Consider the following 24,916-nt stretch of genomic DNA (forward strand, 5'->3'; position numbering starts at 1 on the left):
TCAGACCACTTCAGCTCCCGCCACTCCTTTTGTATCTGCTCCTTGTGAGTCCTGCACTTGTTCGCAAAGATACAAAATCAATTTATTGTTTTTGTGCTGCGGTCAATGTTCTGTCTATTGTTGTTGTTGTCGTTCTCGTTGTTGTGGTCAGCCAAGTGTTGGACAGCATTATAAATATTTCAGCTTGCATTTGCAGCTTATGGACAACAAATGGTTGCTGGACGGGCTTTGGTTATCAAGAGGGGGAAGGCAGGTCCTGTGGCCAGGCAACTGCAATCCATTGAATTGTTTAAGTATCCGAGAAGCTTAACTTTGTTTGATTTTTACAAACAACCAAATGTATTGTTTTGGGTTTTGTTAAAGTCCCTGAAGTAAGAAAAAACTTCAGTTTTTGAGGATGCTTAATGATTGTAACTCACATGATATCAAAGTGTTTTTTTGTTCAACACTTTTGTCTGAATGCAAATATAGTTTACAGTTTCAAACCAATAGAAAAGCTTAAAGAGGATAATATATCTGGCAATACTGGCAATTTTACTTTTAGGCATTTATTTGAAGAACTTAGATAGGAATAGGAATTGTTGCACTTTATTTTGGTCAGATTACATTACAATTAGTTTATAACCATTCTAAAAGAGTTATAATAAATTATTTATTCAGTCGACAAAAATGTTAAAAAGGTAGAATATTAAGCTTTAAAAATAAAATTTGCAAAGCTGGAAATTAAAATTATTAAATATTTAGACAAACAATTAATTAACAAAAGCTCACTTACGATAGTAATAACTGATAGATAATAAATAAATTAAAATCTAAAACCAATTTCTTACTGAAAAAAAGTTACGTAAATTCCAACATATCTGCAGCTCAGTAAAGAAAATGGTAAATACCCTAAAGAATTTTTAAGTTCCCAATCTAAGTCAACAATCAATACGGGCTTTTTTCAAGAATCCCTCAAATAGTTGAATAAATCCAAAAACAACGCTCACCCTTCATTCGGTGTATTTGATTTCAAGAACAAATCGCTTAGCATTTGCACTTTGTGACCCTCTGGAAAAATATTAAAAACCCAAGCACATGATTCAGCAAACACAGTTGCATTGGCCCCAGACCACCTCCTCCTCCTCCGCATCCCCTTATGTGGAAGTGCTCCGTAGACAAGTCCTTTAACATCGACCACATTGCGGCCAAATGCCGGTCACATTCGGGGCACCAGCTGTTGTACAACCACCGCTCAAGGACCACTCCCCCACCTCTTCAGCATCACAACAACCAACTGAATTCTAATAATTTTTAAACAAAAACAAACTTCCTTCCGTTATACCATGGCCATGCTGCAAATTCTGGAACATTACAAAAATTACAATGAGGCACATTCGCCACGAGTTTCATGTGTTTTTTTTTTTTTTGTCTTCTTGTTTTTGTTGTTGTTATGAGAATTCGTTACGAAATTTCACGCCAACGTCTGTGACGAAATTTCCCGGTCGCAGCGAACAAGTGCAGCAGTTTTGCCGATGTCAACCCCCATGTCGACCCTTTGTAGACCCTTCGCGTACCGCAAATGGAAAGGTTGCAACATGAGACCAAAAAATGGAACTCAACCCCAAAACCGGCCAAACCGTTGCCACTTTTAATCAGCGCCCTGCGCAGCTATTTAAGGGACCAGAGCAGGAACAAACCTCGCCTGGATTCCCCTGGCACTTTGGCACTTTCTGCACCGGCATTAAAATTCAGAGAAATACAAAATGAAAATTTCTATGCTGCGGGATTTGCGTTAGTTTTTTTTAGCGGCAAATGAATGAGGGAATGAATGAATGAACGAATAGCTGAATGCATGAATTCCAAAGCAATTTTGATGTTGACATTGAGTAATGTTGGCATTGGGCCCACTCACTGAACCCCGGCAACGGGCTCACAGGCTCAGTTGACGTTGGGTGGTTGTTTGGTTTGGCATTTTCATATCATTTTCGAATATTACATGCGGATTAGCATTTCCACATAGGGATTGCAACAGAACGTGCCATCGTTATAACCACGGGAGCGCTTGTGGGTGGCATCCAAAGAGGGTGGCTTGCATGCGACCGATTGGCATGGGTTTAAGTCAGACACTAGCAAGTGTTCTGTTGTGTCCTCATAACTCAATGAAGGGTTACGAAATTAACTTGAAAGAGAAATATTAGACTTGACTAAAAGTTTTCTGCAATATTAATAGAATATACTAAGATACTTGATTACAAAGTCTCCTTAATTAATCATCAGAAGATCAATATTACTTTATGATAAAGACTTTAAAATACACCAAAAAGTCGTTCGAAAATGTTCGATTCAATAATCAGATTCATAAGCTATAACTTTGAACTTCCTTTGCTATGTGCTATCTAAATATAAATATAAGAATGTTTTAAGAAAGATTCTTCAGAAACTCAGAATTCTAAGCTACAAATTTGAATATGCTTGCTTTTTGCTCTTTGATTTAATATAAATATTACAGACTTAGATACGTAAAATTCACAAATTTTGCCCTACATACCTTTTTTAAAAAGTTATCCTAGCATAAATTTAACGGAACTCAGTTTCATTTTTAAAAACTATTTTGATTTCTTTAGTACTTACACTTTTTTACACTTTGTTAAATTTATTTTGTTTCCCGAACTATTCTTTATGTTTACATTTTGTTTCTCGTTAGCTGTTACTTGTATTATCCCAACACCCTGCCCTTTACGATTTACCAATTTGAAGCGCTGGAAACTTAGCCTAGTTAAACTCTAATTCTTAACAAGTTGGTTGAACTTTTTAAGAATTCTCAAATCAACAGCCTTTCAAAACTCAGCCAAGAGCAACTTTTCAATTTACTTTTCACGCTCACATTTTACAAGCTGCTACATGATTGGGGTCGTGCGGTCCTACACCCTACCAAACCCCCTCGCCTCGTAGCCTCTTTGCCTGCTCGTTTGTAACAAGCTGCCAAATTTAACACTCGACCATGCGGCAGGAAAATTCAATAGAGGTACTCAGCTAAAACTTTCAACGCGTGGCGCTTGAAATGTGTCAGAGAATTCTTGATAGCAATCGAACTACTCTAAGCCTTAACATACACCCTACTTCAGAGAGGCAGCCGTTATCTAATTCACTGAAAATTTTATTATTAACTGACAGTTTATTAAAAACTCATCTGAACTGGGCCAGATTTCGATTTGGATTTGGATCTCGGTTTGGATTCCGGCTTGGGGTTGGCTCCTTATCAAGATCCACGACACATGTCAGCGCTGTGTTTGCTGATTACCGACGCTAGATAAATATTAAACAACTATATAACAGCTTCCCCCTTACCCCATTCCCCTTTCCTGTGGAACGACGTCATCGCCTGTTTGTTTGGGGCGAGCCAAATCAGCTTCCTTTCTGTAATTGACTCACCGCCAAGGGGCAGACCTCCACTTCACCCCAGCCGCGGTCCTATCCCCACCTCTGCAGTCTAGTAATGAAATTTTTTGGCTTCGAGTGCTATAAATGTATGCAGGGCAACTTCAACATTGTTATTGTTGCTGCTTGGCACGTGGCACGTGGCAGTTGGCAGTTGGCAGTTGCTACGTGTAGGTGGTAGCCTGAGGCAAAGGAAACGGCATAAATTGATTTAGATTTTAGTTATGTTGTTATTCAACTTGCCGCCCCGCGGCTGGCTTGTAATTATTTTTGAGCAGCGAATTGTGCAATAATTAAAAATGATTAGCTCACAAACATTTCCGGGCTGTCGAATGACTCACAACAGGACCTAAGGCGTATTCGGTTTCATCTAGGGGTTGACTTGAACAACATGTAAATATTTGAAGTTTCTGTTGTTTTTCTTAAGATTTAATAAGAAAACAAAATCCCATTTTATACTCTGATACCGATACCGGCACAAGAGTAAATTGGTTTTGTGGAATATCCGTCCGTCTTTCCGACCGTTCCTTAAAGCTAGTGAATTGAAAGCAAGGAGCTCAAAGTAGTGTGCTACGTCTACCAGATTGCTAGTAAATCGATTGAATAGATAATTGCGAATTTGGCTATCATCTTGTTGGCGACGTCCTTTAGTCCTTGCCACGCTCATCAAATTTTCGGACCACGTCTACTCCCACCCCCAAAAAGCACAATAACCCATATCACCAGAAATCGCATTCAAAAATCGAGAAAGCCTATCTCTCCCGTAATTTTACACCTGGAGTAACCAAACTGGGAAGGCAATTATTTCGGAATCTCCTCCTAAGATTGTGAAGAAAATTTAGAGGACACGCCGACCCCGCCTCCAAAATATTGCAAAAGCATATATTTTCCGCAATTTTAAGTATTGAGTTACCAAATTTAAATGACACATTGATTAATTATTGATTCAGTGAACTCCCTCACCCACACTTCCACATAAAGGTTTCTCACGACCGGTGCTCTTCTAGTATGATAAGGGTCTCAGAGTATTCCGCAACCGGTTACACCCGACTGCAACGTTCTTAATAGTTTTGAATTCTTTTTAAAACTTTGTTTAAAAAGAAGTCAGTAAGTATACGTTCTCATTCTCTTTTTTTCAGAAGAAGTAAATTCAAATTTTTTTTGGTGTCAAGAAAAATCAAACCAGTTTCATGTGAAAAATTATGTTTTTTTTTTTTTTGTAAATGTATTACACAAGCACACACTCAGCTTAGACTTGGGGCTGGCGCATGTCTAAAATTTTAAGGAATTCTCAGTGGAAGTCTGAGGATGCATCAAGTGGACGACAAGCATGACGATAATGTGGCCATGCTGAAGTGGATACTGATGCTCTGCGTGCCGGCTGGCTGACTGGCTGACTGACTGACGGACTGACAATGACGAAGCTGCTGTATTTGTGTCTGAGTCTGCTTTGGCGTCTTGGTTTTATGGTAATGCCAAGTACGTGAAAGATGCACCAAACTGGCCTGCTGATTCCTGGAATGGCTGGCAACAAGATTGGGTTGTTGGGGAAACTTGTGCGCCAGACAAGATTTATCGAAATAAGTCGAATACACTTGTTCATTGCCACGCACAATGCGCTCTTATTCTTATAGTTATACTTATGCAGTAAAAAAAAAGGCGCACTGAAAGTTAAAAAAGAATTTTCTGACTTTTAGAAATAATTTCTAAGTATACGAAAAAAATGTCATTAAATTGTGGTGGGTTCTATTTTTCAGAAATATATTTTTTAATAATAAAAAATATCATAAGAAGTAGAAATTAAAACCCCTGAAAATTCGATTTTTCCTAACTTAAATCCTGAATTAAGAAAAGAAATACTCTTGTTTTTATAAAGACACAATATTTTCTTTTAAAAATATACTTTCTGAATTATAAAGATGGTCATCTTTGGAGAATGGTTATCTTGTAAAATTTTACTGCGATTTCTTTTTGTGTATGCGCAAGTATTTGCCCAGCCACCAAATGAAAATCTGACTGAGCTTAAAATTGCAACCGAATTGTGGCGAACATAAAAGTTAGTACACGATTATGATCATCATATAAATTACATAGCTAAATATACTTTTATTTTCTTTCCAGGCCTTTAAGTTGGCAGCTGCAGTTCAGACATTGAGATTTTTATAAGATAGTGGCTTGCCTATCAGTTAGAGCTTAGCTATATATTTATTAAACAATTTGTAATCTCTATAAAATAGAATAATGTAAGAAATAGAATATTAAATAATATATATTATATATTATGGCAGAGCTTAGCTATATATGCATTAAAGAGTTTGTAATCTCTATAAAATAGAATAATGTAACAAATAGAATATTAAATAATATATAATATAATATTATTGTTAGCTAAGATTGAATAACATTTAAGTCTACTCACTTCAAACTGATGCCAAATAAATACTCATATTATTCCTAAAATGCGTTCAACTGATTTAAATTAAGTTAAAGAATTTACAAAAAAAAAACATAAAGCTTTACATATTTGGTATGCTTAAGTCTTTGACCATTTGCGTTTTGCAGCAAAAGTATTTGAAGTATTTTATCCACAGTTCAAATCAAATCAGAAACCATTTGCATGAAACTAACAAATAAAATAAAATATCAAAAGCTTGTTAGATACTTTAAACATTTACACCGAATTTTAGTTATTTCAAACATTAAGAGATTTTGTTTAACTTAAAAGCCTCTTGAATAAATCATTTCAAAATCTACCAATAAATCATTTCAAAATCTACCAAAATTCTTAATTGGGGGAGCAAATCACAGATTTTGCAATACACACTAAATATACAAATTTAAGAAGATTTGATTAAATAACTCACAAGCCGGACTGGGTGCTAAACCAAGCCCCAAATCTAGTTTACAAATTGGAAACCACAAAGCCAACAACAAGACAAACCACAGCAGCAACAAAAACAACAGCAGCTGCAAAATCAGTTTTCGCCTCTGCCAAGCCACAAAAACCCCATCCAAAAGCCCCAAAGAAAGAAAAAACACAATCGCCCACTGCTAAAATGACAGCCATTTGGGGGTCGGTTGTGGGTGGATGGGGGTTCTAGCCTTTTGTCTAGTGTCCAGCGGGATGTTGAGATTTGGATGTGAGTGTGGAGTTGGACTTGGAAATTGGAGTGTGTTGCACTTTTGAATTTCAACTTTGTCTGCGTCTAAAATTTACTTGCTCCAAATTCAATTCAAAAGCGATTATCACCACTTAGCTGTCAACGACACGACGCCAACTACAAGAGATCTCAACTGCCCAAGACCAAAGAGCCCGTGAGCAGTGCCAATAACCGGCAAAGCCACTTCACAAGGGCATGGCATATAAATATATATATATATGTGTGTGTGTGTGAGTGTGTCTGTATCCGTGTGTATGTATCTACATCAATAACACTTTGGTTGGCTCAAATAAAATTTACACTTACAAGTGGCGCTAAAGTCAAGTGCAGTGCTCCTCCCCACACTATTATTATTATCCCCATTCCCTCTTTTACACACTGCAACTGAAGCCGTCAGCTGGTCAGACATGGCTAAAAGTGTTGCAGTCCTCATGGCAACTGGGGAGGGGGCTTAAGGGGTCCCTGCGGCAAATGTGGTCAAGAGTTTTATAAAGTTCATCATCCATGGGCTGGTCATAAGCATTTTTCAAGTGCAGCGCCAAAAGATTTTCAATTTCAAATGCGAGCATGTATTATATAAGCAGCTGGCAGGCAGTCGCAGCATGTGAAAACCATTTCAACACCTCCCTACCTAAAATGACTGTAAGCCATTTCATTATGCTCTTCACAATGGGGCATAATAATTACGTCATCAAGTTGGCAATGCACCAGCACGTTGCATGCGATTATAAATGCCAAATGGGTGGATTATTCTGATGTTACAAATTATCAATGTTTGGCTCTAGGTTACTTTTGCGCTTCTAGCTTAAATGTTCTCGGTTAAATTTAGTTCATTGTTTGTTTATTAAATATAATTTAAATATTTGCAAGATTTCATGTAACTCTCATTGGGTTAATAAAGGTAAATGATATTTTTCTATACGAGAGAGTAAAAGAATAAAAAGCCCGAAACAGACTTCAATCAAATTATTATAGTGTGTATCATAATAATATATTCCATCAAATAATCATTATTTGGCTTTAATGTAAAATTGAAAGCGTTCAACAAATATCGCATACGAACGCATTAAACAATTAAAAGATCAAAATATATCTCAATAAAATCTAAAGTTTAATTAGATTAATTATATTCTCTCAAATAGCATTAGCTGTTATAAGTTTTTTTATATAAAATATTAACGCCACGAAAAATATGGATATCTTCAGTATACGAAAGCGTTCAAGAATTAAAAGTCCAAAATAAACTGCATCAAAATTAAATCTTGATTACATTGATTAAATTATATTAAAGTTTATTTTAATTAGAAAAAATTATGTGTTTTGTATACGAAACAGATATTCTATAAAAATAAAACAAATTTTCTGGGTATTTCAGATGTTAAGACTTTTAACTTAAGTTCCTTCGAATTAAATCATATTAATTTCTACCAAAATACGTAATAGGGCCCTGTGGTGGAGAAAGTCTAGGATTTTATAGGACCCATTAAATATTAGTATGCGAAAGCACAAAGGAATTTAAAAATATAAAACTATAGCTAAATTGCATTGAATAAATTGATTCTCCATTGCTCATAAACGAAAGAGCATCAAAATAATATTATTCTCTTACGATATATTTCTTATCCCGTTGCACATTCATAAAGTACATAATCATGTTCATGACGTGAGTTGAAGTAGATTTGGGTTTGAGTTTGGGTTGGACTCTTGGCCTGTCTGTGGGTCTCCGTTGTAAAAGCTTAAACAGCTACAAGTATTTAAAAAGCACTTCACACAAATGTATTAAAAGCACATTGAAATGTATTTTATTGTTTATTTTGTTTAAATCAACTGCAGTGGAATTGTGCTCAGTGTCTCGTTACATAATTCTCTTCGAATTTAAGGCGATGACCCTAAATCCTGAAATTTAAAAACATAATCAGCCACGTGGTCTAGGTATCATTTGAGCAAACTGGGCAACTTGGTTACAATCCAGCTTATGTGCAGGATCTATACAGGGTTAACAAAGAATTTAGTTAAATGCAGTAGTTAAGATAATTTTCAGTAGACTTACTCTGACACGAGATAAGCTGAATATCGCAATGTGATAGATTCCTCCAGAACCAGGTAGTTATTGTCTTGTTGCGGCACAAGTCATTGAAAGTAATTGCTCTGGGGATTTTATTTGGACATCTCAGACAAGCCCTATTGATGCTCTGACAATCAGGCCTATTGGCACTGATCCACACGCAGCAGACCACCAGGAGAAGGACGAGAATGCTCTTAATATGCATTTTGCGGTCATCAGTCGATAACTGATATCCAACTTGAGTTCAAATCGAGCTTATATAGGCAAAAAACATCCCATCAATAGTCAATCAGAAACACATGTGCAAAAACGTTACATTGAACTTTTACAATAGGTAGTTCTATTTTTAACTCATTATAATTCCATATATCTCTTTATTGTACAAAGTAAGCATCTGGTCGATAACAATTGCCTAAAATCACTTTCTCAACTTGGCTTTCGACTATATATAGCTGGTACTTTAGCAAAGCTCGCTAGAGTATCACTCAGGTGCGTTCGCTAAACAATCATGTCGAAATTAGTGCTGTTGTTGGGTAAGCTGGCTACTTTAATCCATCAGAGATCATTCTGAGCATATATCCCTCTATCATCGTAGCCATCTGCTGTTTGTGCCTGTTGCAAGTTCAATCGCAACCCAAGCCGAATACCTGTGACGCCTTGTTACAGCAGTGTTTGAGCCATCAGCCAACCAGGGGAACCACAGACGATCTCACAGACTACTTCAATCTCGGCTGCCGTCGAAGGCTTCGCAATTGGAATAACTTTACACGTTGTCAGCTGGAAAATGCCGCCTGCGAATGTAAGTTCTTCATATTACTAATTGTCAGAAATTGGTGATAACATTTATATATATATACATTATTTTCAGTATCTCTGAACAGGTGTCTAGCATTGGAATGTGAGAATGCGGTCAGAGTACGCAGGGCATAACTTACCCAAGCCATCAATTAACATTGAAAATACATTTTGAAGAAGATAAAAAAGAAATTAATATTTTGAAGAAAATTAATTAATAAATCAATATAAACCAATCAAACACTGTCTCATCTTGTGTGCATAGCAGCAATGAACAAATACTACGAATCTCAAAAATGGCCCATCTCAGCCGCTGGCAGGCAGTTGCAGCATGTGAAAACCATTTCAACACTTTCCTACCTAAAATGACTGTAAGCCATTTCATTATGCTCTTCACAATGGGGCATAATAATTACGTCATCAAGTTGGCAATGCACCAGCACGTTGCATGCGATTAGAAATGCCAAATGGGTGGATTATTCTGATATTACAAATTATCAATGTTTGGCTCTAGTTTACTTTTGCGCTTGTAGCTTAAATGTTCTCGGTTAAATTTAGTTCATTGTTTGTTTATTAAAGATAATTTAAATATTTGCAAGATTTCATGTAACTCTCATTGGGTAAATAAAGGTAAATGATATTTTTCTATAAGAGAGAGTAAAAGAATAAAAAGCCCGAAACAGACTTCAATCAAATTATTATAGTGTGTATCATAATAATAGATTGATAGATATAGTAATATTTTTATGTTAACTATCACTTATCTGCGGTCAATAAATATTTAGAAAAACATTAAAATTAAAGCTTAATTGCATTGATTATATTCCATCAAGTAGTCTTAACCTGAATCTGCATTTGGCTTTAATGTAAAATTGAAAGTTCAACAAATATCTCATACGAAAGCGTTAAACAATTATGTTTGAAATAACTGTATTTTCTATGTACACCGCAGCTTGTCTTGCATTCCCGTTTTGTAGTCTTAATCTTTTGTTGCCTGCGAGCAACGGTAATTGTAAGTTCCTTATGATCAAGACCTTCTTCGATGGTCTATGCTTAAGCTACTTTCATGAAGTAAGAGCCAGTCGCTTTTGGTCGCTTGAATCGCGTAGTATAAGTCGCATGAAGCGAACATATATTCTGTATTAAATACAAAGCTCTGAATAAAATGATTAAGAAAAATTTAGTGCACGTGCAAGAACATGTATGTGAAGCATGCGCGAAGTGCAAAATAAATAATAAAGAGATTTCCAAAGAAATCTGAGACCCGCGCCGAAGGCACACTAGAGTTGATACACACAGACATTTGTGGCCCAATGAGAAAATGTTCTGTAGGTGGTGCGCGGTATTTTGGCACATTCATTGACGATAGATCGCGGTTTGTGCATGTGTGATTTATGAAAACTCGCGATGAAATCTTTGAGAAGTTCAAAGAATATAAGGCATTTGCAGAAAAACAAACTGGACGCAAGATAAAATGTCTCAGAAGCGACAACGGTCGTGAATATTTGAGCGGCGATTTCGAAAAATATTTAGTGCGCAACGGCATCAAGAGACAGCTTACTGTGCCGTATACACCCCAACAAAATGGTGTAGCGGAGCGCGCGAATCGAACGCTGGTAGAAATGGCACGAAGCATGATTGTGCATGCTGGTCTCAAGGAGGATTTCTGGGCAGAAGCTATAAATACGGCGGCTTATCTGCGAAATCGCTCAGACACATCTACGCTGGAGGATATGACACCATATGAGTCATGGTCAGGCAAAAAACCGTCTGTAAGTCACCTAAAAGTTTTCGGTACAAAAGCTATCGTACTCAACAAGAAGTACAATAAGAAATTCTAGTTGTTGTACTAGTTGGTTACTCTGCAGCAGCTAAGGCATACCGATTGTATAATCCCGATTCACGAAAAGTAATCGAAGCAAGAGATGTGCTATTTCTTGAAGGTGAAATGACAGATGACAGCATAAGGGACAGAATCTCGTTGTGTAATAGTGTTGTTGCACTGATCATGAAGGATGTCGAAGATGAGCCTGTAAGTCTTCATAGTGGCGATCAAACTGAGGATCGCGAAAATTCCGAATGAGATGCGGAGGTGCCAAATATATCTACAGATGGAGACATTGGTGACGACGAGGAAATCGAGTCAAGCGAGGCACCGGGTAAAAGAGGTCCTGGATGTCCAAACAAAGTTCGCAAAGGGCAGCCAGGGCGCCCTCGAAAGCAGTACAACATTTTGAGTCAATGCAGCCTTGAGTTCTGATCATGCCAGTAAATGGAGGACATCGATGCAGAAGGAGATAGACAGTCTGCACAAAAACAAAACTTGGGATTTGATTGATCTACCGAAGCGAGAGAAGGCAATTGGCTGTAAATGGGTATTTGCAAAGTAGTACGCTTGAAGTTTCGACTAGTGGCCAAAGGATGCGCCCAACAATATGGCGTAAATTATAATGAGATGTTCTCCTCTGTGGCCAGATATTCGACAATCAGATTACTGATTGCTCTAGCGGTAGGAAATGTTATGTATATGCATCAGATTGACGTGTCTTCTGCTTATTTCAACAGTGAGCTGCGAGATGTGGTTTATATGCGACAACCAGAGGGATTTGCTAACCAAGATTTCCCTAACCGAGTCCTAAAACTCAAGAAGTCGCTGTGCGGAGAAACTGAACACCGTGCTAATCAGGATTGGTTTCACTCCCTGCCCATCGTGATATGTTTGTACATACGTCGTGAGGCCAGCAAACAGAATGTGATAGTCGTATATGTCGACGATCTTATTGTGGCCAGCACCAGGAAGGAAGATCTGAACTTCGTGAAGGAGCGCATATCACAGGAGTTCGACGTAGTCGATGGCGGGCAATTGAAACATTTCCTAGGTCTGGAAAATGATCGTGAAGGTGAAATGACGTTACTGACGGTCATAAGTTGAGAACCTTCTACGTGAGTATAGTATGCACAACTGCAAATCCAATGCCATGCCTCTAGAGGCAGGATTTCAAGTCAGATGCGACAATGACGGATGCCAGCGAACGAACCAAAGTAGCCATCAATCGTTGATAGGCTCGCTAATGTATCTAGGCATAACTACACGACCTGATATAGTGCACTTAGTAACGAAGCTAGCACAGCGAAATTCAGATCCACACAAGGAGCGCGAAGCAGGTGTCAAGCGAGTATTAAGATACTTGAGGAGCTCGGCAGAGTTAAGCTTGCACTACAAGAATACCGGTCAGGCGATTCACTGTTTCGTCGATGCAGATTGGGCTGGAGGCAGCAGGGACCGGAAGTCCTACAGTGGCTTTGCGTTCTTTGCAGAAGGCCTGCATTCTCATGGGAGTCAAAGAAACAGAGCGACGTAGCATTAAGCAGTACTGAGGCAGAGTATGTGGCACTCTCCCTGGCAGCTATGGAAGCGGCATATATACGCAAAGTCATAGGTTTCCGCGAGGGATCTGGAACAAGGATAATCAAAGCGCTCAATGCTTGGCAAAAGATGCCAAGTTCCATGCGCGTAGTAAGCATATCGACATTAAATATCATATCAGAGATTTGATAAAAATTGAATATGTACCTACCAAAAACATGATCTCTGATGTGTTAACGAAAAACCTTTGTAAAGTAAAGCATAAGGAATTTGTTAACTTATTGGGTTTGCGCTGAATATGTAAAAGTTTATTTTATTTAAGAAGAAGTGGACTAACTGCGCTGAGCAGGAGTGTTGGAAATATCTGTATTTTCTATGCACACCGCAGCTTGTCTTCCATTTAATCTTGATTACATTGATTAAATTATATTTAAGTTAATTTTAATAAAAATTATGTGTTTCGTATACGACAGTACATTTTCAATGTATAATACTGAGTACTTGAAATATTTTTTCCACAGTTCAAATCAAATCAGAAATTATTTCAATAAATTCGATTTTGAATTTATGCATTTCTGAACAATAAAAGCTTGCCAGATATTCTATAAAAATGAAACAAATTTTCTGGGTATTTCAGGTATTTCAGACTTTTAACTTAAGTTCTTCGAGTTAAATCATATTAATTTCTATCAAAATACATAATAGGGCCCTGTGGTGGAGAAAGTCTTGGATTTTATAAGACCCACTAAATATTAGTATGCGAAAGCATTAAAGAATTTAAAAATATAAAATTATAGCTAAATTGCATTGAATAAATTGATTCTCCATTGCTCATAAACGAAAGAGCATCAAAATAATATTATTCTCTTACGATATATTTCTTATCCCGTTGCACATTCATAAAGTACATAATCATGTTCATGACGTGAGTTGAAGTGGATTTGGGTTTGAGTTTGGGTTGGACTCTTGGCCTGTCTGTGGGTCTCCGGTGTAAAAGCTTAAACAGCTACAAGTATTTAAAAAGCACTTCACACAAATGTATTAAAAGCACATTGAAATGTATTTTATTGTTTATTTTGTTTAAATCAACTGCAGTGGAATTGTGCTCAGTGTCTCGTTACATAATTCTCTTCGAATTTAAGGCGATGACCCTAAATCCTGAAATTTAAAAACATAATCAGCCACGTGGTCTAGGTATCATTTGAGCAAACTGGGCAACTTGGTTACAATCCAGCTTATGTGCAGGATCTATACAGGGTTAACAAAGAATTTAGTTAAATGCAGTAGTTAAGATACTTTTCAATAGACTTACTCTGACACGAGATAAGCTGAATATCGCAATGTGATAGATTCCTCCAGAACCAGGTAGTTATTGTCTTGTTGTGGCACAAGTCATTGAAAGTAATTGCTCTGGGGATTTTATTTGGACATCTCAGACAAGCCCTATTGATGCTCTGACAATCAGGCCTATTGGCACTGATGCACACGCAGCAGACCACCAGGAGAAGGACGAGAATGCTCTTAATATGCATTTTGCGGTCAACAGTCGATAACTGATATCCAACTTGAGTTCAAATCGAGCTTATATAGGCGAAAAACACCCCATCAATACTCAATCAGAAACAGATGTGCGAAAGTGTTACATTGAACTTTTACAAAAGGTAGTTTTATTTTCAACTCATTGTAGTTCCACATATCTCTTTATTGTACAAAGTAACCATCTGGTCGATAACAATTGCCTAAAATCACTTTCTCAACTTGGCTTTCGACTATATATAGCCGGTACTTTAGCAAAGCTAGCTAGAGTATCACTCAAGTGCGTTCGCTAAGCAAACATGTCGAAATTAGTGCTGTTGTTGGGTAAGCTGGCTACTTTAATCCATCAGAGATCATTCTGAGCATATATCCCTCTATCATCGTAGCCATCTGCTGTTTGTGCCTGTTGCAAGTTCAATCGCAACCCAAGTCCAATACCTGTGACGCCTTGTTACAGCTGTGTTTGAGCCATCAGCGCAACAGGGGAACCACAGACGATCTCACAGACTACTTCAATCTCGGCTGCCGTCGAAGGCTTCGCAATTGGAATAACTTTACACGTTGTCAGCTGGAAAATGCCGCCTGCGAATGTAAGTTCTTCATATTACTAATTGTCAGAAATTGGTGATAACATTTATATATATATACATTATTTTCAGTATCTCTGAACAGGTGTCTAGCATTGGAATGTGAGAATGCGGTCAGAGTACGCAGGGCATAACTTACCCAAGCCATCAATTAACATTGAAAATACATTTTGAAGAAGATAAAAAAGAAATTAATATTTTGAAGAAAATTAATTAATAAATCAATATAAACCAATCAAACACTGTCTCATCTTGTGTGCATAGCAGTAATGAACAAATACTACGAATCTCAAAAATGGCCCATCTCAGCCGCTGGCAGGCAGTTGCAGCATGTGAAAACCATTTCAACACCTCCCTACCTAAAATGACTGTAAGCCATTTCATTATGCTCTTCACAATGGGGCATAATAATTACGTCATCAAGTTGGCAATGCACCAGCACGTTGCATGCGATTATAAATGCCAAATGGGTGGATTATTCTGATGTTACAAATTATCAATGTTTGGCTCTAGGTTACTTTTGCGCTTCTAGCTTAAATGTTCTCGGTTAAATTTAGTTCATTGTTTGTTTATTAAATATAATTTAAATATTTGCAAGATTTCATGTAACTCTCATTGGGTTAATAAAGGTAAATGATATTTTTCTATACGAGAGAGTAAAAGAATAAAAAGCCCGAAACAGACTTCAATCAAATTATTATAGTGTGTATCATAATAATAGATTGATAGATATAGTAATATTTTTATGTTAACTGTCACTTATCTGCTGTCAATAAATATTAAGAAAAACATGCAAATTAAAGCTGTATTGCATTGATTATATTCCATCAAATAGTCAGTATTTGGCTTTAATGTAAAATTGCAAGCGTCCAACAATTATCGCAGACGAAAGCATTAAACAATTAAAAGATCAAAATATATCTCAATAAAATCTAAAGTTTAGATTAATTATATTCTCTCAAATAGCATTAGCTGTTATAAGTTTTTTTATATAAAATATTAACGCCACGAAAAATATGGATATCTTCAGTATACGAAAGCGTTCAAGAATTAAAAGTCCAAAATAAACTGCATCAAAATTAAATCTTGATTACATTGATTAAATTATATTTAAGTTAATTTTAATTAGAAAAAATTATGTGTTTCGTATACGACTGTACAATTTCAATGTATAATACTGAGTATTTGGAATATTTTTCCAAAGTTCAAATCAAATCAGAAATTATTTCAATAAATTCGATTTTGAATTTATGCATTTCTGAACAATAAAAGCTTGCCAGATATTCTATAAAAATGAAACAAATTTTCTGGGTATTTCAGATGTTAAGACTTTTAACTTAAGTTCCTTCGAATTAAATCATATTAATTTCTACCAAAATACGTAATAGGGCCCTGTGGTGGAGAAAGTCTAGGATTTTATAGGACCCATTAAATATTAGTATGCGAAAGCACAAAGGAATTTAAAAATATAAAACTATAGCTAAATTGCATTGAATAAATTGATTCTCCATTGCTCATAAACGAAAGAGCATCAAAATAATATTATTCTCTTACGATATATTTCTTATCCCGTTGCACATTCATAAAGTACATAATCATGTTCATGACGTGAGTTGAAGTAGATTTGGGTTTGAGTTTGGGTTGGACTCTTGGCCTGTCTGTGGGTCTCCGTTGTAAAAGCTTAAACAGCTACAAGTATTTAAAAAGCACTTCACACAAATGTATTAAAAGCACATTGAAATGTATTTTATTGTTTATTTTGTTTAAATCAACTGCAGTGGAATTGTGCTCAGTGTCTCGTTACATAATTCTCTTCGAATTTAAGGCGATGACCCTAAATCCTGAAATTTAAAAACATAATCAGCCACGTGGTCTAGGTATCATTTGAGCAAACTGGGCAACTTGGTTACAATCCAGCTTATGTGCAGGATCTATACAGGGTTAACAAAGAATTTAGTTAAATGCAGTAGTTAAGATACTTTTCAGTAGACTTACTCTGACACGAGATAAGCTGAATATCGCAATGTGATAGATTCCTCCAGAACCAGGTAGTTATTGTCTTGTTACGGCACAAGTCATTGAAAGTAATTGCTCTGGGGATTTTATTTGGACATCTCAGACAAGCCCTATTGATGCTCTGACAATCAGGCCTATTGGCACTGATGCACACGCAGCAGACCACCAGGAGAAGGACGAGAATGCTCTTAATATGCATTTTGCGGTCAACAGTCGATAACTGATATCCAACTTGAGTTCAAATCGAGCTTATATAGGCGAAAAACACCCCATCAATAGTCAATCAGAAACAGATGTGCGAAAGTGTTACATTGAACTTTTACAAAAGGTAGTTCTATTTTTAACTCATTATTATTCCATATATCTCATTATTGTACAAAGTAAACATCTGGTCGATAACAATTGCGAAAAATCACTTTCTTAACTTTGCTTTCGACTATATATAGCTGGTACTTTAGCAAAGCTAGCTAGAGTATCACTCAAGTGCGTTCGCTAAACAAACATGTCGAAATTAGTGCTGTTGTTGGGTAAGCTGGCTACTTTAATCCATCAGAGATCATCCTGAGCATATATCCCTCTATCATCGTAGCCATCTGCTGTTTGTGCCTGTTGCAAGTTCAATCGCAACCCAAGTCCAATACCTGTGACGCCTTGTTACAGCTGTGTTTGAGCCATCAGCCAACCAGGGGAACCACAGACGATATCACAGACTTCATCAATCTCGGCTGCCGTCAAAGGCTTCCCAATTGGATTAACTTGACACGTTGTCAGCTGGAAAATGTCGCCTGCCAATGTAAGTTCTGCATATTACTAATTGTCAGATATTGGTGATAACATTTATATATATATTCATTATTTTCAGTATCTTTGAACATGTGTCTAGCATTGGAATGTGAGAATACGGTCAGAGTACGCAGGGCATAACTTACCCAAGGCATCAATTAACATTGAAAATACATTTTGAAGAAGATAAAAAGAAATTAATACTTTGAAGAAAATTAATTAATAAATCAATATAAACCAAACAAACACTCTCTCATCTTGTGTGCATAGCTTGAGCGAAAAACATGTTTAGGCTTTGATTTGCCCAGTTTTCGTTTCCAAATCAGTGGCGAAACATCTTCTTCATAGAACAGCTTAGAATCCATCTGTCCACATGCTGGCAAACCATATTTAAAACTAATGCCTATTAGCCAAGTCCCCACACAGTTTTATATTATTGCATATGTTGAAAACGGTCCAAATTCTCACAGATTACGTGTTGCTTATCAGACGAGTGCCTCAGTCGAAAACTGTACTCACTCTCTGTTCTTCTCTCACCACAGGCACGCAGTTTAGCTTAACAACTAATCTCTGTCTCTATCTCTGTCTCTCTCTCTCTCTCTCTCTCTCTCTCTCTCTCTCTCTCTCTCTCTCTCTCTCTCTCTCTCTCTCTCTCTATTTATACAACAGAGCAAACAATGCTCTCACATGTAAACAAAACTTAATGCGAACCAGAGAGGAGTTCAGATGCGGGAGCACCTAACTACGAGATGTGTGTGTGTGTCTGTCTGTCTGTCTGCCTGTCTATTTGCCTGTTTGTCGTCGATCTATCTGCTTAGGTACACATGGTGATAATAAAGATTGCGAACCGAAAACAAAATTATTGTGCGGCGTTAATCGTAGTCACCATCTACTTTTGCTCTTGTTGTCGTTATTGTTGTTATGGTTGTTATTGTTAATTTTTCACACACACACTAAAAGAATGTTGGAGCCACAGTTTCGACGTAGCTCTAGATAATAAGCCAGTTGCACGACAAATGACAGTCGCCCAGTTGACAGTTGTCGTGAGTGTCGCGTGAGCAACGCCAAAAATTAATAATAAGAAAAAGTAATAAAATAAAAAGTTAAAAAAGCGTTGTACAATAAGCTAAAGATATTTGCATATTGCGATATTGGAGGACTGATTGACTGATTGATTAAGTGATTTCAGTGAGTGAACTTGTGTGCCAACAGCAGCAGCTGTTGCCAATGCTGCCACCAACATGTCAAACGTCACATTTGGGCATCTGACCAAATCGCAACCACTTTTCCATATGGTGGGCAGCAGTTATGCAGCGCTGGCTAATGCTGCCGATGATGCTGCTGCTGGCGTCTACTCACCAGACTTGCAAAGCTTGCACAACAGCAGCAACAATAATAACAATGAGAGCTTTGCCAGCAACAACAACAACGACATTTTGGTACTCTATGAGCAAGAGAATTACAGTTACCGTTCCACATCGACCATTGTGCTAATGGTCACCGCCTGGATATTGCTGATATTGGGCTTTGTCTTTTGCTGTTGTGCCGAGTGCTTTGGTGTCAGCGTCTGGCGGGGTAAGAAAAGAGCCAGCATCTCGCTGAGAGGCGCGGAGAGCGGAGCTGCTGCTGCTGCTGCTACTGCTACAACCATAGCCAGTGTCAACGAGCTTCAGGCAGGTGAGTTTAGTTCGATATTTTCTGTTCGAGAGCTTTTGTGCTCGAACACAAGGCAAAACAACGACATACTTTTGGGCGCTGCTGAGAAATGGCACAACGAACATTGACAGCAACAACGACAATGAAACTCTACCTTATTTTAGCCACATTGGCACAAGCCATTCTTACCACCCGCCCCGATTCCCTGTGCGACATAGCTCAAAATTTCGAAATAACAACAACAACCGAGAAATGGCTGAGCAAACGAGCGACATGGCATTTTCAATACCCTTGCAATAGCAGTTATTTTAAATATATTGCGTGAGATTTAAGATTAGTAAAGTTAGGAAAAAGCTGACTATTAAAATCTGACAGAAAGCTTTTAGCTAATAAATGAAGCTTAGATTAGAAAAGTTTGAAGACCATGTTTGAAAAATATGTATATGTAAACTATGAAACAAGCTTAGATAAATTTACAATATTTTGAACAACAATTAAGACTAAAATATTAAAAACCAAATCTGAGAGTTAGCGTCTTGAAATGTGTTTAGTAATATATTATTATATTATTATTATGTTAAACAAATACTACGAATCTCAAAAATGGTCCATCTCAGAACTGAAAATCACATTTGTTAAATGAATTGCAACACTTAATCAGGCTAAAGGCCTTACGAATATGTATTACATGGATTGAATAACGTTCAGGCCATATTTAAATATGAATAAAAGAATACTTGCCATGGTAACTAAGACATCCTATTCCTTATTTGAAGAGCATATTTTGGTCAAAGTTTTGCCCTATCTGTAATCAGTTTGCATTGAGCGAAATGAAGTTTGTGCAGCATTGGGAACCGCTGTGCGTATCCGAGTGCTAAACAAAGTGAATTTCTCCCGGGGTTAGAGTATAAAAACGCAATTGTATGGGCTGTCAATGCGCTCAACTGCCACTGCTGAACTACTGGAGCAAGGGCAACAACTATAACTACACGGCTCTTGCAGTGCTGGAGAAGCATGCAAATGTGTTTTGCGTTTTGAGCTGTGCACATTGTGCATTTTGCATTGTGCAGTGCCTGCAGTTTTTTATTGGTGTTGTGGCATCCCACATCGTGTGGGGGAGAGTGGTATCGATATCATAAAATATTTAGCTCTTTTTCGTATCTCGTTTCGTTTTGTTATTGGCAAATTTGGCATGAGTTTTGGCTGAAATTGGCTTTTGGCCAAGTAAACGAGCGACCAGTTATACACATTTGACTGCAGACACGAATTGCCCATATTTCTGGCATCATTTTAAGTTTATGTGCAACACACCACACACAGACGCCCCCTCCTGTTGTGGGTTGCAACTTGTGCATTGTGCAATGCCCTCTAAATTCTCAAAGATTTTGGGTTTCATTAGGCCAATACTCGTGTATATGTATGATAGTCATACTTGCTGGCCAGCATCAACAGTCAATGGGTCATTAGACGTTCGTATCGATAACACAAAATTGGTTTGCATATTTATTTGGCTCATAACTAGTATGGGATTTTGCCTGCTGGGATTTCGGGATTGTGGCTTTAGGCTTTAAGTGGCTTTCAGCTGCCGCATTCTTCAGTTCAGTGTTGCAGCTGGCAGTTTGTTGTTTTGTTCAAATAAATCGATAAAATTTCTGTTAGAATGCAAATTCGTAGCAAGTTATGCAAACAAAAACTCATAAAGCTCTTAAGCCAATAAATTTCGAGCTGAGAGAAACAAAAATAAAATATTCGCATATGAAGCATATGAAACTGTCACAATATTTTAACTGATATAAGAGGTCGACTAATTTTTATTAAAGAAAAATGTGAAAACAAGTATTCACAGCTCAATAAATATTAAGTTGTACAATTGTTTGAATGTACAAAGGTTCATAACTTGCCAAAATGGAGATGTGTTGACAACAACAACAAAATTCCGACACAACTTTATCGATAATACACACACTTATTACAAATCCATCAACATTTTTACCCCAAGATTGCTGGAGTCGAGCAAACTAGACTACGATATACCCTGAAGCTGTATAGATGTATACATTTTGTTTTATTACTGGGTCTTTTCGAATCCCAATAACATGTCAATGTATATTAAATATGAATAAGAAGCATCTGCCTATAAAATTAATTTTATTACTATCGACAATCGAAATGTGTCGAATGTATCGAAATAAATGTGATCCACACAGGATATCCGACCACTTTTATTCCAAATTTGAAGTCTCTTGACACCTTCTGGCTGTTACATACTTTTGCACAAAACCATTATACCTTTTAACCATTTATAATAGGTTCAGGGTATAAAAATCACGGTACGTAACTTTGATGTGGCCACATTCCGTTAGCGATATAAACCATAAAGCTGAAAGCAGCAAAACCCCATTTTGAATGAAGCTCGTAAGTAATCGATTTGATGGTCCCTATTCAATTTATATATACATTATATATATATATATATATATACATACTTTGGCGCATTGGCCCATTTCGATAACTACATAAAATCCATCTTAGTGGGTCAGACGATAAATTCTTGCACTTGCCAATCCCGTCCATAAACGTGCACAAAGTTAATACCTACAAAGTGTATCAGATAAAGAGAGAGAGAGAGAGAAAGAGAGAGAGGGAGACAGAAGGGAACTTTAAGTTGCAGCCATAAAACATTGCGAAAGTCACAAATGTTTTATGAAAGTTTCTCATTTTATTTAGCCTTTTATATTATATCAGCACTCCGTGCAACGACTCGTCGCTGCACAAGTTTTTAATAAAAGTTGTGTGCAGCAATTGCAATACTTGCGCATGCCCCTCTCCGCACCCCGCACTCTGCTGCTCCACATTTGGAGTGTCAGCTAGTCGCATTGGGTTCTTCTGTTCAGAAATTCATAGCCGCATCTCTCTCGGCTCCTGGCAAACCTAGCAGCAGGCGCAGTTGTACATACCAATTACTTACATATCGACAATATGGCTGAGACAATAACTGTGAGCAGCCCCCCTCACCAGCCACCCCCTTGGAAACCCTACGACTCAACTCGTTGCCCGCTTGGAGCACAGCTGATGCCACTTTGGTGTATAATAAGTTTTTGTCTCTGAGAAATTTGCACATAGACAATTGTGTGCCGCTTGCCAAGTTTGGTGCTTGAGTGCCTTCAACTTGATTCATAATTCAGTAATTCCCTTCGATTCGTAGACACTTTAAAATTTGGGCTTTCGTTTATTTATGAGATGATGCAGAAATTGTTAGCGCTTTATTTGCTGTTTACGCGCTCCATTGGACTTTGACTCTACCCACCTACTGTTTATTCGTGTACATCATTTTTTACAGCCACGCATTAGCGGGGGGGATTGGAGATTGGCGGATTGTAGCTGGCGTAGCTGCTGCTTAGTTAGTCCTTCATGGCACTTTGATTGCTCATTTGGCATTTATTTGATGATGCCAGGACGGCCTCACATCTTCTCCTGCTGCTACTTTTAAATTATTCATTGTGCGTGCCGCAAGGCCCTCTTCGGCGCCTGCAGCATCCTCAATCTTCGGCTCCAGCCGCTGCTCCAGCCGCTGCTCCGGCTACAGCTGCCCACGTAGAGAAGTGCGATGAGAGCACTGCGAATTTTTAAAATATTCATGTCCTGCCGCTGGCATCGTTGGCCAAGCAACTCGCTGAAAACATCATCGGGCCAAGGCACTAACTAAATGTGCGTAATTTTTACCAACAGCGCATTGAAAATATCGCTCACAGCTATCAGACAGCAGCTCTACGTGAGTTTGCAACTTGTCCCATGCCGAACACTAGGAGCCGGGGACGTATACGGTGGCTGTACTTGTAGAATATTGGATTTGCTGGCTCTTTAGATGAACTCTGTATTCTGAAATCTAATATTCTACTTTTGAGTTGGACCAATTGCGTGTAAATGGAGGCAACGGAAACAAATAAAATGAAACTAACAAGTTCTAGGCTTTAAACTATGAGTTCGTTTCTTATTCATTTATTTAAAGTCGACTAAAATCAATTAACAACATTTGATTCGTGACATTAAATTTAATTTATCTTATTTTAAAAAATTAAATAAAGAACAAATAAAATAAAATACAACTCAAATTTAACATTTCACTGTAAATTACAAATAAATAAAATAAATTTAAATGATTTGTTATTCTATCATATTGTTAAATATTTTTTAAAATTTGTTTATTTATTTCAAAATAGATTTTATTTGTTGCGGTTACTATCACATTTACTTTTCTCATCATTATGTGCTCAATACATTTTCATTTCATTTCATTTCATTTTCATTTCAGTGCTCCAATTATTTTCTTAAACTTTATTTTAAATAAAATGTATATTTTATATCAAGAGCTCTTTAAAATAGTTAAGCCAACAAATTATACTCATTTGTTATTTGCAAAGCTATCTAAAATATATAGCAACAATTTGTATTCGCTTGCCTTAATATCGAAACATTTTCATTTTGGTTCACTCTAATCCAGCGTAAATATGTAGTTTGTGTGTCTGTGACATTAAAGTGAGCTTGTGCTGTGCCATTTCGTCTAATTTGTATTTATTGTGCAACATTTTTTCTCAAATTGTGCATAAAATTTACATTTTTTATTAGCGCTGTCCACTCTGAAGATGTCTCGATGCCAATATCAATGCTCCATTGCCTACTAACACTTCACAGGTTCGCCTGCTGATTGTTGGTAATTTTTATTGATTGTTCGCATCTGCGAACATGACAGAAACACGCCGCTACATATAGTATTTGTATTGAGGTCAATTGGTTGTGTGCGGATGTGGCTAAAACGGTTGAAAACTGCTGGCCGCTGGTCAGTTGGTCAGAATTGCATTTGGAGTTGACATTATGCAATTTGATTAAGTTGCATTTAATTGCTTTTGTCGTACAACAATAAATAAATGCAAATTGCTTTGGTTTTGTTGTGTCACTTTTATTAATTAATAATGTTAAATGTACATATATATTGATGGTTCTTTTGGCTTCGTATGAATTGCGGCATTTGAAATTAATTATATTCAATTTTGGTCTCAAATGCTTTAATTAAATTCACACAATTTATAAATGCAAATAATTCAAGTGTATTTCTGCAAAAATAGCTCAGACTGTATTTAAAAAAATACCCACAATATTTAAGACTTTTATGAATATCTCTTAAAGTTCTAAATCGCCGACTTGCCCATATATACTATTCTTTACCATAACACTATAAAACATGCATTTTAATACTCTATAATCTTAGTTTATATCTGCAATAGTTTTAAAGTTATAAACAAAAAAAAAACCTTTTAAATTTATTTTAGTATCTTCTTGTTAAATATTTCAACTCGAGCCAGTTTCTCAAAATATTTAATATGACATGCAGCACAAATATCAATTGTGTTCCTTAATTGATATTGATGAAATTTTTAGAGTTGATTAATATTGCCAACTGTATAAATATCATGGGGACAGGATATAATAATCCATTAGACAAGCGGAGCTCTGACTCAATTTAGAGTTTGTA

General features: G+C 36.9%; 3 protein-coding genes and 1 long non-coding RNA gene across 4 annotated transcripts in view; 2 read left to right on the forward strand and 2 right to left on the reverse strand.

The window, feature by feature from the left end:
• Positions 1–8,377: 8,377 nt before the first annotated feature.
• On the reverse strand, positions 8,378–8,851 carry LOC116805726. The gene is made up of 2 exons (XM_032739553.2): positions 8,632–8,851; positions 8,378–8,567 (listed from the first exon to the last, which is right to left on the reverse strand). The coding sequence occupies exons 1-2, from the start codon at positions 8,849–8,851 to the stop codon at positions 8,497–8,499; spliced, it is 291 nt and encodes a 96-aa protein (XP_032595444.1). The 3' UTR covers positions 8,378–8,496.
• A 303-nt stretch (positions 8,852–9,154) lies between these two features.
• LOC122322562 lies at positions 9,155–9,624 on the forward strand. Its single transcript, XM_043215314.1, has 3 exons — positions 9,155–9,179; positions 9,242–9,445; positions 9,515–9,624. Exons 1-3 carry the CDS (start codon positions 9,155–9,157, stop codon positions 9,574–9,576), a joined length of 291 nt encoding a protein of 96 aa, XP_043071249.1. The 3' UTR covers positions 9,577–9,624.
• A 4,242-nt stretch (positions 9,625–13,866) lies between these two features.
• On the reverse strand, positions 13,867–14,184 carry LOC116805725. Its single transcript, XR_004365359.2, has 2 exons — positions 14,121–14,184; positions 13,867–14,056 (listed from the first exon to the last, which is right to left on the reverse strand). It is a non-coding gene; the product is annotated as an uncharacterized LOC116805725 (long non-coding RNA).
• A 4,772-nt stretch (positions 14,185–18,956) lies between these two features.
• Positions 18,957–24,916, forward strand: part of LOC6570862 — a 39,115-nt gene continuing 33,155 nt past the window's right edge. Inside the window, exon 1 of the mRNA XM_043215611.1 lies at positions 18,957–19,407. Coding sequence (XP_043071546.1) covers positions 18,972–19,407 — 436 coding nt within the window. The 5' untranslated portion in view covers positions 18,957–18,971. The remainder of the gene's footprint in view (positions 19,408–24,916) is intronic.

Source organism: Drosophila grimshawi, unplaced genomic scaffold (genome assembly GCF_018153295.1).
Source record: "Drosophila grimshawi isolate 15287-2541.00 unplaced genomic scaffold, ASM1815329v1 contig_44, whole genome shotgun sequence".
Taxonomy (NCBI): Eukaryota; Metazoa; Arthropoda; class Insecta; order Diptera; family Drosophilidae; genus Drosophila; species Drosophila grimshawi.